This window comes from Heptranchias perlo, unplaced genomic scaffold (genome assembly GCF_035084215.1).
Source record: "Heptranchias perlo isolate sHepPer1 unplaced genomic scaffold, sHepPer1.hap1 HAP1_SCAFFOLD_531, whole genome shotgun sequence".
Lineage (NCBI taxonomy): Eukaryota > Metazoa > Chordata > Chondrichthyes > Hexanchiformes > Hexanchidae > Heptranchias > Heptranchias perlo.
In genome coordinates this window covers 34,475-48,252 of record NW_027139550.1, presented here as the reverse complement: position 1 = coordinate 48,252, position 13,778 = coordinate 34,475, and the positions used below count along the sequence as shown (strand labels likewise).

At 48.1% G+C, this 13,778-nt stretch overlaps 1 protein-coding gene across 1 annotated transcript in view; it reads left to right on the top strand.

Annotated features, from left to right (window-relative positions):
* The first annotated feature begins 183 nt into the window (after positions 1 to 183).
* hsp90ab1 (heat shock protein 90, alpha (cytosolic), class B member 1) overlaps positions 184 to 13,778 on the top strand; it is a 29,017-nt gene continuing 15,422 nt past the window's right edge. The window contains exons 1-3 of the mRNA XM_067980019.1: positions 184 to 310; positions 5,434 to 5,580; positions 11,661 to 12,027. Of these exons, the coding sequence (XP_067836120.1) occupies positions 5,434 to 5,580; positions 11,661 to 12,027 (514 nt within the window). The 5' untranslated portion in view covers positions 184 to 310. The remainder of the gene's footprint in view (positions 311 to 5,433; positions 5,581 to 11,660; positions 12,028 to 13,778) is intronic.

The window sequence follows — 13,778 nt, the reverse complement described above, 5'->3', positions numbered from 1 at the left end:
TTTGCTGGTCGGAGACCGGACGGAGCGTGAGAAAGGGAGCGGGGAAAGACCGGTGAAGGGTCGGGGAGGGGTGCTGGGGGTGTGAAGTGAGGGGGGTCGGTCCGGGTCGTCAGCTGGACCCCCACCCCGCGCAGTGATACCGCGGAGCCTGACCGTGTGATGCGACCCCTGACATAGTGCCGGCGGAGGTAGCGGCCGTCCTTTTGGTGGAGGAAGCGAGGCGGCAGGGAGCGGGAGAGCAGAGCGGAGATCACCGGCACCTCAACACATACCCAAACCCTCAACTACCGGCACACACCGACCAGACAAGGTACCGCCCGCAGCAGGGGCGGGGAGAGAGAGAGATATCGCCAACACACCCTCACCCAGAGAGCCGCATGGTGTCCAGGGTCGGCGGAGGGGATCATAATATAACCGGCCGGGGCCGGCTGAGTGAACGGCATCCCGTCTGTCCACCTGGGGGGAGCGCACGGGGGGAGAGAGTGGTTGGGGTGGGGCACGGGGGGAGAGAGTGGGGGGGGCACGGGGGGAGAGAGAGAGAGAGTGGTTGGGGGGGGCACGGGGGGAGAGAGTGGTTGGGGGGGGCACGGGGGGAGAGAGTGGTTGGGGGGGGCACGGGGGGAGAGAGTGGTTGGGGGGGCACGGGGGGAGAGAGTGGTTGGGGGGGGCACGGGGGGAGAGAGTGGTTGGGGGGGGCACGGGGGGAGAGAGTGGTTGGGGGGGGCACGGGGGGAGAGAGTGAGGGGGGGGCACGGGGGGAGAGAGTGGTTGGGGGGGGCACGGGGGGAGAGAGTGGTTGGGGGGGGCACGGGGGGAGAGAGTGGTTGGGGGGGGCACGGGGGGAGAGAGTGGTTGGGGGGGGCACGGGGGGAGAGAGTGGTTGGGGGGGGCACGGGGGGAGAGAGTGGTTGGGGGGGGCACGGGGGGAGAGAGTGAGGGGGGGGCACGGGGGGAGAGAGTGGTTGGGGGGGGCACGGGGGGAGAGAGTGAGGGGGGGGCACGGGGGGAGAGAGTGAGGGGGGGGCACGGGGGGAGAGAGTGGTTGGGGGGGGCACGGGGGGAGAGAGTGGTTGGGGGGGGCACGGGGGGAGAGAGTGGTTGGGGGGGGCACGGGGGGAGAGAGTGGTTGGGGGGGGCACGGGGGGAGAGAGTGGTTGGGGGGGGCACGGGGGGAGAGAGTGGTTGGGGGGGGCACGGGGGGAGAGAGTGGTTGGGGGGGGCACGGGGGGAGAGAGTGAGGGGGGGGCACGGGGGGAGAGAGTGAGGGGGGGGCACGGGGGGAGAGAGTGGGGGGGGGGCACGGGGTGGTGAAGGGGGGGGAGAGAGTGAGGGGGGGCACGGGGTGGTGAAGGGGGGAGAGAGAGTGGGGGGGGACGGGGGGGAGAGAGTAGTGGGGGGGGAGATAGAGAGAGGGAGAGAGTGAGGGGGGGGCCACGGGGTGGTGAAGGGGGGGGAGAGAGTGAGGGGGGGCCACGGGGTGGTGAGGGGGCATGGGGTGGTGGAGGAGGAAGAGTGGGGATAAAAGAAAGTGAGGGGGAAGGGAGAGGAGGGGGAGGGTGCACTGAGTGGGGATAAGAGAAAGTGAGGGGTGGTGGGTGGGGGAGCGAATCATCACCTAAGTAATTAAAATGCACTGCAAGAGACTGCAGCAAGGTAACTAATGTATGTTCCATGTGTGGGAGGGGGAGAATGATGAGAAATGTAATTAAATCTAGCTGTAATTGTGCCAGCCAGAGACTGCAGCAACCTCAGTGTATAAACATGGAGGCAGTGACTGTCTAATGGTAATGAATGTCTGGAATCTTACAACACCAGGTTATAGTCAGTGTTAAATAAAATCACTCACCTGACGAAGGAGATAATCTCTGAAAGCTTGTGATTTTAAAATGTAAGATTCCTTCCATTTGTCCACCCCAGGCCATCACTGGCATCTGTCTAAGATAGGATGTCAATCTAACACTGGTATAGATTACCAGGTGTAGACTGCAGCATATACCTGTGTGCACAGCAACAGACTGAGGGGAAGTGGTAGAAATGCTGATATTTGAAAATATCTATTAAAAAATCTTAAATCTGCATGTTGAGATTTCTAATAACAGCTACTACCTGTGTGAACTTTGCAGATAATTCCACCTTCACCAATGGTGGGAGTGTGGTGTCTCTCTGTTCTGATCAGCTCTCTTTCTGCTTCCTGACTTTTGTGTTTTGCTATTTAACTATAATCTCAAATTGGAGTGTTTCCTAAAACTGACAATGTATGTCTTGGAAGTGGGGGCTGAATTATATCTGGTGCCCTGGTAAAATAATCGCCTGCTCTCTGACCTGGTTTCACTACTACTTGCCTCCCTTTGTGTAAAGCCCCAGGGGATTGATAGTAATATATAACTAACTAATATACCAAACACAGGTAGTGAATATATGGGAATGGATTCAATTGCTGGTGATGGCCTGGGGTGGACAAATGGAAGGAATCTTACATTTTAAAATCACAAGCTTTCAGAGATTATCTCCTCCGTCAGGTGAGTGATTTTATTTAACACTGACTATAACCTGGTGTTGTAAGATTCCTTACATTTGGGGAAAGGTAAGCTGTGTCTCTTGGACCAGATGGCTCCACAGTACTGGGAGATTGGAATGGACTCTGATACCTGAGTTAGGCAGGTCTGCAGGGTGATATTAGTGATTTTGGCCAATGGCCAGGTAGTTTTGTAAGTTAGTGCGCTGATGGGTGGCGTGATCCCAGCTGGACAATCTGGAAGCTCACCAGCTCCTGTTTTTTTAGCTGGTTAAATGCCAGCAGTGCCCACTGGCCACACCTTGCAGTCCTGTGCCAATTTGTGGCTAATGTCTCTTGCTGTGGCTAAATAGGATGTGTCTGAATGGAGAGGGGGAAGGAAGGAGTGCACACCATGCTGCCGAGCAGAAATCACGAGGTCTGGTTTGGAGACTTGTGTGGGACTGGGTAACTCAAAAAAACAGTGGAGAGATCGCCAAGGGGGCCCTTGGTCACGGCCCGACAGAAAGTATTGTATTTTATGCAGCTCTTTTCACGGACTCGGGTGTCTCAATGCTAAATGGCCAATGGGGAACTTGGAGTTACATCGAATGTACAGCCCAGAAACAGGCCATTCGGCCCAACAGGTTTATGCTCCACGTGAACCTCCTCCCACCTGTCCATCTAATCCATCAACATATCCTTCTAGTCCTTTCTCCCTCGTGTTTATCTAGATTCCCTGTCAATGTATCTCTGCCAGTTGCCTCAATTCCTTGCAGTGAGTTCTACATTCTCACCACTCTCTGGGTAAAGAAGTTTCTCCTCAGTTCCCTATTGGATTTATTGGTGAATGTTCTATTTATGGTCCCTAGTCCTGGTCTCCCCCACAAGTGGAAACATCTACTCTACCCAATGTAGTCACTTGTAATAACTCGGGGGGGGGGGATCTAATTTGTGAACAGCAGATAATCTGATCAATAAAAACAGAAAATGCTGGAAATACTCAGCAAGTGAGGTGGCACCTGTAGAGAGAGAAACAGTTAACAGTTCAGGTCGATGACCTTTGGTCAGAGTGTGGAGGAAAGGTTGAGGGATAAATATTGGACCCAACACCGGAGACAACTCTCCTGTCGGTGCGGTGAGATCTTTGAGAGAGTGCAGCACTCCCTCAGTCCTGGAGGGTCAGGGGAGGAGAGAGCTACTGAGGGTAACGCGGCTGCTGCAATGGGTGAATGTATCGCGAGTGAGACTGTTCATAGTGCGGGCTAACGGAGTTGTGCCGAGGGGAGACCGATTCCAGCCTTTTCCTTTGTGTTCGGTTCCAGATTCCGGGCCTTCCGGGAGTTGTAAACAAAATACAGGCAATGTGGTGGGGTTTGAGCGGCTCGGCTCATTGACTGGACTCGGGCTCTAAGATGGCGGCTGGGCGGGCTCGGTGACGGGCCGGGTGATAATATGCTGTAACTCGGAGCCGCTTTTTGTTCTGCACTCTTCCCCCCCCCGCTCGGTTTGGACTCTAACCCCAGCCCGGTCTGTACCGGCACTGTCCTGTCCCGCTGTCTCCGAGCAGCGAGTGCGGCCGTTGTTTTTAATCGGATCGGCCATGTGCTAAACACAGCTCAAGGGCGCCGCCATTTTACGAAGGAAGAGCAAATTGAAACCGCTGATATCACTTCCGGCCAGCATGAGTCTGCGAATTTGAGTGCGGCAGTGAGCAGCGTGGCCTCAGGTCACAGGTTCCAATACGTTGTGGGGCAGTGATATTTGTACAGTAATCACTGCACTAATTTAATATGAAGGTTGGATTATACCAGTTACTGCCTCATTTTCAATATGTGCCCAGCCCTTAAATCACTTTTATATTCAGCCCTGGAGCCTATTGTGCAATTTGAGACTGCTGATTCATGTAATTTATGAAGTAGTACAGTTCTGTGCACTCACCTGGGGAAATTTAACCCTGAACTGAACAACTTATCCTTGCATCTAATTGGGTGGAGCCAAGATCCCACCCCCAATTACACTGTCTGTTAATTGTTTGCAGAAGAGTTGACAGGGTTAAACTTTAGGTGGGGTGTCCAAACTTCAGCATTCATGGGCCATGTGTACTATACATCAGGCAACAGTTTTTAAATGTATGCTCCCATTTACTGGTACTAATGGATCTGGGCAACAGAATAGCCCTTTCCAAATCTCTAGGCTTGCACTTGTAATTATTTAATGAAGGCATATGTTTATCACCACATCATTTGTGTGGCAGCCTCCTTAATGCCAGCATGATTGACACCTTCACTGAATGCTGATTCTTAATTCTGGTGCCAGTTTCACTGGTCCTATTTTTGTTCTGTGCTAACACAAACCATATTATGAAATGCACAGAACTGTCTAGGGTGTGTCCAAGCTTTTGTCTTCACGAGCTGCATAGGTACAGACCTCTGCATTAAAGGTGTCCTATTTCTGCAAGTTGCTGTTACATAGAACCGAGAGCAGTACATAATGTAATGTTTAAACCCATGTTTCCATTAAGCTGCATATCTCAAATTACAGATACTAATGGATTGTGTTCCAGTTTACTATCTATCCATCCATCCAAGTAACAGAACTAAACCCGTACTTTCTAAATTTCCAGGCTCTCAAAATTTAAGCTGGACAATCCACCCATTAAGAAACAAGCACAAGTAGGACTGCAGTTCCTTGACTTTGAGGGCTGTGCTGTTGGGACCCTTGTGCCGCACCTGGCCCTAGGGCTATTCTGATGTCCGATACAATTGTAGCAGCCTCCATGTGAGAAATATGGTCTGTTGGGCTACCTTTTGAATGAAATGAGGTTGATGGATTACTTTATATGCAGTTAACTGGTGTTCTACAGTGGAGCACCAGAAAACCAGTGTTGGGTGGAATGTTTTGTCCCATGCTGAACTGGGTTTCCTGTTTTTCCCCAGATGCCTGAAGAGATTCGCACCGCTGATGATGAGCTGGAGACCTTTGCCTTCCAGGCTGAGATTGCTCAGCTTATGTCCTTGATCATCAACACCTTCTATTCCAACAAAGAAATCTTTCTCAGAGAACTCATCTCCAATGCTTCTGATGTGAGTTCCCTTCAGATATTTGTGCTAGGAAATGCTGTAGTACTGACACCTTGTTCTCGCAGCACTGGCTCCTTTTTTGTCTCATGAACCAACGCTGCATTAGCCAAGTTGGCTGCTCCTGGGACTGTCCAACATTAGAACGGTGTCCTTAGTCATACACTTGTGGTTAAGAATTGATGTCATTCAAACTTTCAGAAATGAATTGCATTTTATAATTAGATATGTTATTTGATTAAAACGTGTCATTTAATTTGAACTCCCTTCCCTGGCTGCTTTCAAACTCTCCCCATCTTCACCGCCGCCGCCCCCCCCAATATCCCCACAATCTGACTTCACACCATTGCTGTTTCAGGGTCTGAGCCTGAGCTAGTTTATATTCTCCCCTCTTTATCCTCAGTTTATCTGTTTAACCTTATTTCAGTTATGGTTATGCACCTCTGGCTTCCCTTTGTGACCATTTCTGTGCACCTTGGCTACTCTCCAGACTCTCCCTCTACTGCTTTCCCTTTTGAACCAAGGTTCCCCCATTACTGCTCAGACGTCTGCTGTCCCAGGTTCAAATCTCTCTCTAAGAAGTCCGCTGCTTCTGTTGGTATTCTCTGCTGGGTTTGTTGTGCATTTTAACACAATCCCTAATGCTGTACTGTACTGAGCATCTCCTTCAGGGTCTTCTCCAGGGATTAGCCTCACCAGCTTCCTGTCACTGGTGGGTCAGCAATCTCCTCTCCCTCTATGGTGTTCATTTATCTGTGTAATGCTTTTTCCACTCATGGTGGATGATACTGGTTTGGTGCTGGCAGAAACACGGCTCATGGGTGGTGACTATGTTCATTCTTAGAGAAAACTCCCTGTCTGGTTGTACATGAGAACTAGGAGCAGGAGTAGGCCATATGGCCCCTCAAGCCTGCTCTGCCATTCAATCAGATCATGGCTGATCTTCGACCTCAACTCTACTTTCCCGCTTGGTCCCATATCCTTTGATTCCCCTAGAGTCCAAAAATCTATTCTTTCAGCCTTGAATATACTTAATGACTGAGCATCCACAGCCCTCTGGGGTAGAGAATTCCAAAGATTCACAACCCTCTGAGTGAAGAAACTCCTCCTCATCTCAGTCTTAAATGGTTGACCCCTAATCCTGAGACTGTCCCGTAGTTCTAGACTCTCCAGCCAGGGGAAACAATCTCTCAGCATCTACTCTCTCATGCCCCCTCAGAATCTTGTATGTTTCACTGAGCTCACCTCTCATTCTTCTAAACTCGAGAGTATAGACCCATTCTACTCCATCTCTCCTCATAAGACAACCCTCTCATCAATCTAGTGAACCTTTGTTGCAAGGCAGCAGGCACATGGGAACAACAACACCTGCACATTCCCCTCCAAGTCACACACCATCCCGACTTGGAAATATATCGCCGTTCCTTCATCGTCACTGGGTCAAAATCCTGGAACTCCCTTCCTTACAGCACTGTGGGAGAACCTTCACCAGATGGACTGCAGCGGTTCAAGAAGGCGGCTTACCACCACCTTCTCGAGGGCAATTAGGGATGGGCAATAAATGCCGGCCTCGCCAGTGTCGCCCACATCCCGTGAACAAATTTTTTTAAAAGTCCAAAACTGTATGATGACACAAAGATTAGTGGCATTGTAAGCAGTGTGGATGAAAACATAAAATTACAAAGCGATATTGATAGATTAGGTGAATGGGCAAAACTGTGGCAAATGGAATTCAAGCTATACAAAACCCTGGTTAGACCGCACCTGCAGTTTTGGGCACCGCACCTTCGGAAGGACATATTGGCCTTGGAGGGAGTGCAGCGTAGGTTTACTAGAATGATACCCGGACTTCAAGGGTTAAGTTACGAGCAGAGATTACACAAATTGGGGTTGTATTCTCTGGAGTTTCGAAGGTTAAGGGGTGATCTGATCGAAGTTTATAAGATATTAAGGGGGGCGGATAGAGAAACACTATTTCCACTGGTTGGAGATTCTAGGAGTCGGGGGCACAGTCTAAAAATTAGAGCCAGACCTTTCAGGAGCGAGATTAGAAAACAAAGGGTGGTAGAAGTTTGGAACTCTCTTCTGCAAACGGCAATTGATACTAGCTCAATTGCTAAATTTAAACCTGAGATAGATAGCTTTCTGGCAACCAAAGGTATTAAGGGATATGGGCCAAAGGCAGGTATATGGAGTTCGATCACAGATCAGCCATGATCTTATCAAATGGCGGAGCAGGCACGAGGGGCTGAATGGCCTACTCCTGTTCCTACGTATGCAGTGCTTCAGGTGAGATCTCACCAGAGCCCTGTACAACTGTAGTAAGACTTCCTTACTCTTGTCCAATAACCCCTTGCAATAAAGGCCAACATGCCATTAGCTTTCCTAATTGCCTGCTAACATTTTTTGTGTTTCTTGTACGAGGACACCCAAGTCTCTCTCGACACCAATATTTAATAGTTTCCCACCATTTAAAAATATATTGTTTTTCTGTTCTTCCTACCATTGTGAGTAACTGCATTTCCCCACATGGTACTCCATTTGCCACCATGCCCACTCACCTAATCTGTCCATATCCCATTGCAGACTCTGTCCTCCTCACAGCTTATTTTCCCACCTAGCTTTGTACCATCAGCAATCTTGGATACATTACACTCGGTCCTTTCATCAAAGCCATTAATATAGATTGTAGATAGCTGAGGCCCAAGCACCAATCCTTGCGGCATCCCACTAGTTACAGCCTGCCAACCTGAAAGTGACCCTTTTATCCCTACTCTGTTTTCTGTCCGTTAACCAGTCCTCTCCATGCTAATGTCAGACTGTCACGGTCTTCATCTCCAACTCGTATTTTAGCCTTTCCCCATTCTCCTGGCACTGCACTACCCTTTTCTATCCCTAGCATGTACTGGGTGCTTGTGCCCCATGCCAGCTACCTACCAATCGGAGACAGTCAGCCTTCTCCCTTGGCCTCTGCACTGTGACTTAAGCTGTTCGCCTTAAGAACTCCCCTTGCCCCTTCTGTTAAATTCACTGTCCTCCCATAATCATCTTAACTCCCTTGATCACCCCCTTAGCCTCACCATTCTTGTGACCTCCCTGCACTGTGATCTTAACCTCTAATATGGCTGTCTGACCAATTCTTCTCTCCCTTACCCTCATGCCTGTCAATTCCATTACTTTCACTGTCTGCTCATTGAGTAACTCTTCCACCAGATCCTGGCATTGCTTTCAAATTGCCTCCACCAATCATGACACTGCCACCACCGTTGACTTTTTTGACCTTGCTGGGTACTGCGATGTTTTGTTCTCCTCAGCTCAAACTGTCTGTTATTGCAGAATCATCTTTAAAGGCAAGAATAACCCCAGGCTCCTTGTTTCTCATTTGACAAACCACCTCCTTAAAACCCACATCTCAAGTACCAAATGTGAGAAGCTCATCGTTTATCACCAAGATGGGGACTACTGTGTAGTTGCCTTTGCTGGACCTTCTACCTCTAGCCCTGTATCCCTTCTCTCTAAATGCAAGTAGTTGTTGTATTATCTCCCCATCTTCTTCAAACCCACCTTATCCATATGAGTCACCTCCTGCTCCCACTATCCCTTTCCCATTCAACTCCTGAGCTTCCAATTCCCCTTCCTGAACCCCTGTGCTAGCTGACAATGTCAATGATTTCCCCATCCAATTTGAAACTTCCATTATTACCCACTTCCTGAATAAAACGCCCTTGACCTGTCCTTGCCAACTACCAACTTCCCTTTCCTTTTGAGGTGTTTGTTACATTCCCTCTCAGCTCCATTCCCATCTCTCCTGTAATTCCTTGTTCAAATTCATTCATAGATGTTTCAGAGTACTCTGCTACATTCTGTGCTGCATTCATATAGTCATAGAGTTATACAGCACGGAGAGAGGCCCTTCGACCCATCGTGTCCACGCCAGCCATCAGCCCTGTCTACTCTAATCCCATATTCCAGCATTTGGTCCGTAGCCTTGTATGCTATGGCATTTCAAGTGCTCATCCAAATGCTTCTTGAATGTTGTGAGGGTTCCTGCCTCCACAACCCTTTCAGGCAGTGAGTTCCAGACTCCAACCACCCTCTGGGTGAAAAAGTTCTTTCTCAAATCCCCTCTAAACCTCCCGCCTTTTACCTTGAATCTATGTCCCCTTGTTATAGAACCCTCAACGAAGGGAAAAAGCTCCTTAGTATCCATCCTATCTGTGCCCCTCATAATTTTGTACACAACATTCATGTATGCTATTGTAATATTGAATTAGCTGTATCTGATCTGCACTGTAGCCATGCTATGTTTTGTCAGTTTTGCTGATGTGTATTTTTCATGTGAGAAATTCAGTTGTCAGTAACTTCAGATTTTTCAAAGAAAATTGCTCATAAAATTTACACATAACTTTCCTGAGCTGTTAAAATATGTACTTGGTAATCTCTGGTTTTTATATAACGAAGCAACCATGGGAGCTCCCTTATGTATAATATACAGTCAGAACAAGCTAATGACATGCAGTTGCTGTGGAAAGTTACCTAGCACACTTGCTGTAGCAACCTCTATGATGCTTTTAAAATTGCTGGAAGTATCACTGTTGAAATGTACTGATAAACCTCACTCACTCAAAGGAGGCATTGTTTCTGCAGGTATTTTCTGGTGCAATAACTAGATGCAAGTATCGGGAAATATCTTCAGTTTTCTATGTAAGCATAGGGCCGAATGGCTGCCTGTGCTGTACCTACTATGATAGAATCATATAGTGGAGGCTATTCGGCCCAACATGTCTGTGCTGGCTCTTTTGAAAGAGTGATTAAATTACTCCCACTTCCCTGTTCTTTTCTCCAGTGTGATTTTTTTTTCTCCTCTTTCCCCCCCCCCCCCCACTTGAAGAAGTAAAATGGCCCAATTGAGACAAACGCCTGGTGCTCTCTTCCACACCTTTGCCTCCTTTGTAGCACTGCCTCCATGTAGTTCCATTCACATCTATCAGAGGGTAGCCAGTTCATCTCCAGTGAAGAGGGGAGATGATTTTTTTTTTTATGCAGTGAGTTATGATCTGGAATGTACTGCCTTAAAGGGTGGTGGGAGCAGATTCAAAAGTAACATTCATACAGGAATTGGATATACACTTGCAAAAGAAAAATTTGCAGGGCTATGGGGAGTGGGACTAACTGGATAGCTCTTTCAAAGAACAGGCATGATAGGCCAAATGGCCGCCTCCTGTGCTGTAAGATTCTATAAGCTTCTCTTCCGTTCCCTGTGCAGTCACCCAAGGAACTTTGCTTGGCACCTTCCTGATCTCTGCTGACATGCAGCTCCACCTTTCTGCCATCCTTCTTGCTACTCTTGGCTGCCTGTGTGCTGTCAGGCTGCCTCTCTGGCATCCACTACTGCATCGGGAAGACCAGTGGCCCTGCCGTAAACTCTGCTCCCTTATCATTGAGACTGTCCTTCATCCTGGACATTGTTCAACCAGACTTTGTAACCAGTTAAACTGAACTGAGTTTAAGGCCCTATATCCTATCTATCATAAAGATTGCTTCCGTCTCCCTCTGGTGTTGCCTAGCTCAGGCCCTTCACTGCTGAAATCTCTCTAGGCTCGACCTCAGTGCTGGCCTCCCATCCTTGGTAAACTTCAACCTGCCAAAAATTTGGCGCTGTCTCATTTACAAATCACCACCCCCTTCAACTGAGCTACTCTGCACCCCTCCTCCACTCATCAAGTAAATTCCTCACCCTATCTGCAATCTCATTAACAATCCATTCCCCCATATCTGGTCCCTTGTGCATTCCATCCTCTGCCAGCATTATTGAGGCAGCCTTTAGCTAGCTGCTTGTGCCCTATTTTCTGGAATTCTGCCTCTTGACCTTTTTTTAAAACTTCCTCAAAGGAGGGGGAGATGCTTCTTTTGGTGTAGATGTTTGCATGTGTTTCTGTGAAGCACAGTAACATTTCAGGTAATGTCCTGTTCTTTCTCACTTTGTATTATATGGAATTCCATTGATGGCAGATATTTGTAACTTACTGCTTGACAAACCATGGTTTAGTTTTGTTATCTGATTGCAATTGCATTTTAATCCTTAGGCTCTGGACAAGATCCGATATGAAAGCCTCACTGATCCTTCAAAATTGGAGAGTGGCAAGGATCTGAAGATTGAAATCATTCCCAATGTCCATGACCGTACTCTGACCATCATCGACACTGGGATTGGGATGACCAAGGCTGACCTGATCAACAACTTGGGCACCATTGCCAAGTCTGGCACCAAGGCCTTCATGGAAGCTCTGCAGGCTGGTGCAGATATTTCCATGATTGGGCAGTTTGGTGTTGGCTTCTATTCCACCTACCTGGTTGCTGAGAAAGTTACTGTGCTCACCAAGCACAACGATGATGAGGGGTATGTCTGGGAATCATCAGCTGGAGGCTCCTTCACAGTCAAAACCTACACTGGTAAGTAATGAGTCTCAACTCTAAACTGGAGAGCAGGACTGAGCTGGTCTCAGCCAGGCAGCTCTTGGCCTGATCCCATTGGCCAGAACACTCTGGTTGCAGAATGGAAAATCAAGCAGGGTTGTGGTTTCTGGTTAATATTGGGAATGTGTGTGGGTTAAGGCAGGATTGGGCTTGGCTGTCATGGCCTTGGATTGCCTGCACTCATTATCTAGTTTGAATAATGTCCACTTTGAGGTGACTGAATGCCACTTTGAAACCATATTCCAGTGAAGGAGTTAACTTCAAGAGGTGAGTAAATTAGAGTTAAAAATGGAATGTGATCTCATGAATATAATGAGCAGTAAGTGGTATTCAATTGTCCCTTCCTGTGTCAGCTTGGCTCATTGGCAGCACTCTGGGTTGTGGGTTCAACCTACACCTGTATTTCAGCAAACAATCTAGACTGACACCTGAGAACTGTGTTCAAGGAGTGCTTTGTTCATGGTGCTTTTTTAGGTGAGATGTTCCATCATGAAATATAAGATTGAGAGGGCTTGACAGGGTAGATGCTTAGGGGCTGTTTTCCCTGGCTGGAGAGTCTAGCACAAGGGGTTGGCCCTTTAGGACTGAAATGCAGAGGAATTTCTTCACTCTGTTGTGAATCTTCAGAATTCTCTACCCCAGAGGGCTGTGGATGTTCAGTCGTTGGGTATATTAAAGACGGAGAGATTTTTGGACTCTTAAAGGGGATCAAGGGATATGGGGATCGGGCAGGAAAGTGGAGTTGAGGTCGAAGATCAACCTTGATCTGATTGAATAGCGGAGCAGGCTCGAGGGGCTGTGTTTCCTGCTCCTGTTTTTTATGTTCTTAAAGCCCACCTGCCTGGTCAGGTGACTTCTAAAGATTCCAGTGCACTATTTGAAGAGCAGGGGCTTCTCTTGGGCACACACCTTGTCACTGTGTCTTGTCTGTAAACTGACTACTTCAAATTAATTAGTTTGAGATGCTCTGCAGACTGCAGTTGTGGAAAGTGTGAAGAATGGGGCTTTGTCTTCCACTGTTGGATGAGCTGAGAGGTTGTAAAGGATACAGCAAGATGCCCAACTCTGCACCCAGCAAAGCTGGAGTGTGATCTTTCTATTGAAGTTCCACTGTGCTGTGGAGTGGTGAGATTGAATGCCAGCTTCAACCCATTTATTTTAAGTGGAATAATGCCACTTGTAAAAGTTTTGCAGGAGGTTCCACGCAGTCCATGCATGGGGAAATTTTCTGGAGTTGCACTGGAAGAGGCCAGGGAGCCAGTGCCCCAGTGAAGGAGCTTGTAGCACCAAGTGATTCAAGGAGGAGTACAAAACAGCTCCAGTATACCTATCACATGCTACTGGTACTGGTGCCCAATTGAAATCCTGTGCTGCTGGCACCCTCTGAATTATCTTTAGGTTCAAATACTTTTTCTGCCCTGATACTGTTTTAACTAGTCAAATGAGCATGCTTACATGGGTTTTAGTAATGGTAAATCTTGATTCATTGTTTATTGCTTTGAATTCAGTCTGTACCATTTTACTGTGTTGCACAATCCTACAGTAAGATCAGTGAGGACTTTAAACAATTGTCTAATAAAACACACTGGGTTAACAGTTCCAGTGATGATCCATTTTAATAAGAACTTCCATCTAACAAAATTCTTGTTCCCTGGTCCTGCTGTGTCACCTGTTATATGGAGATAATTTGAGCCATCTTATACCCACAGTGCATGAGACACTCAGCA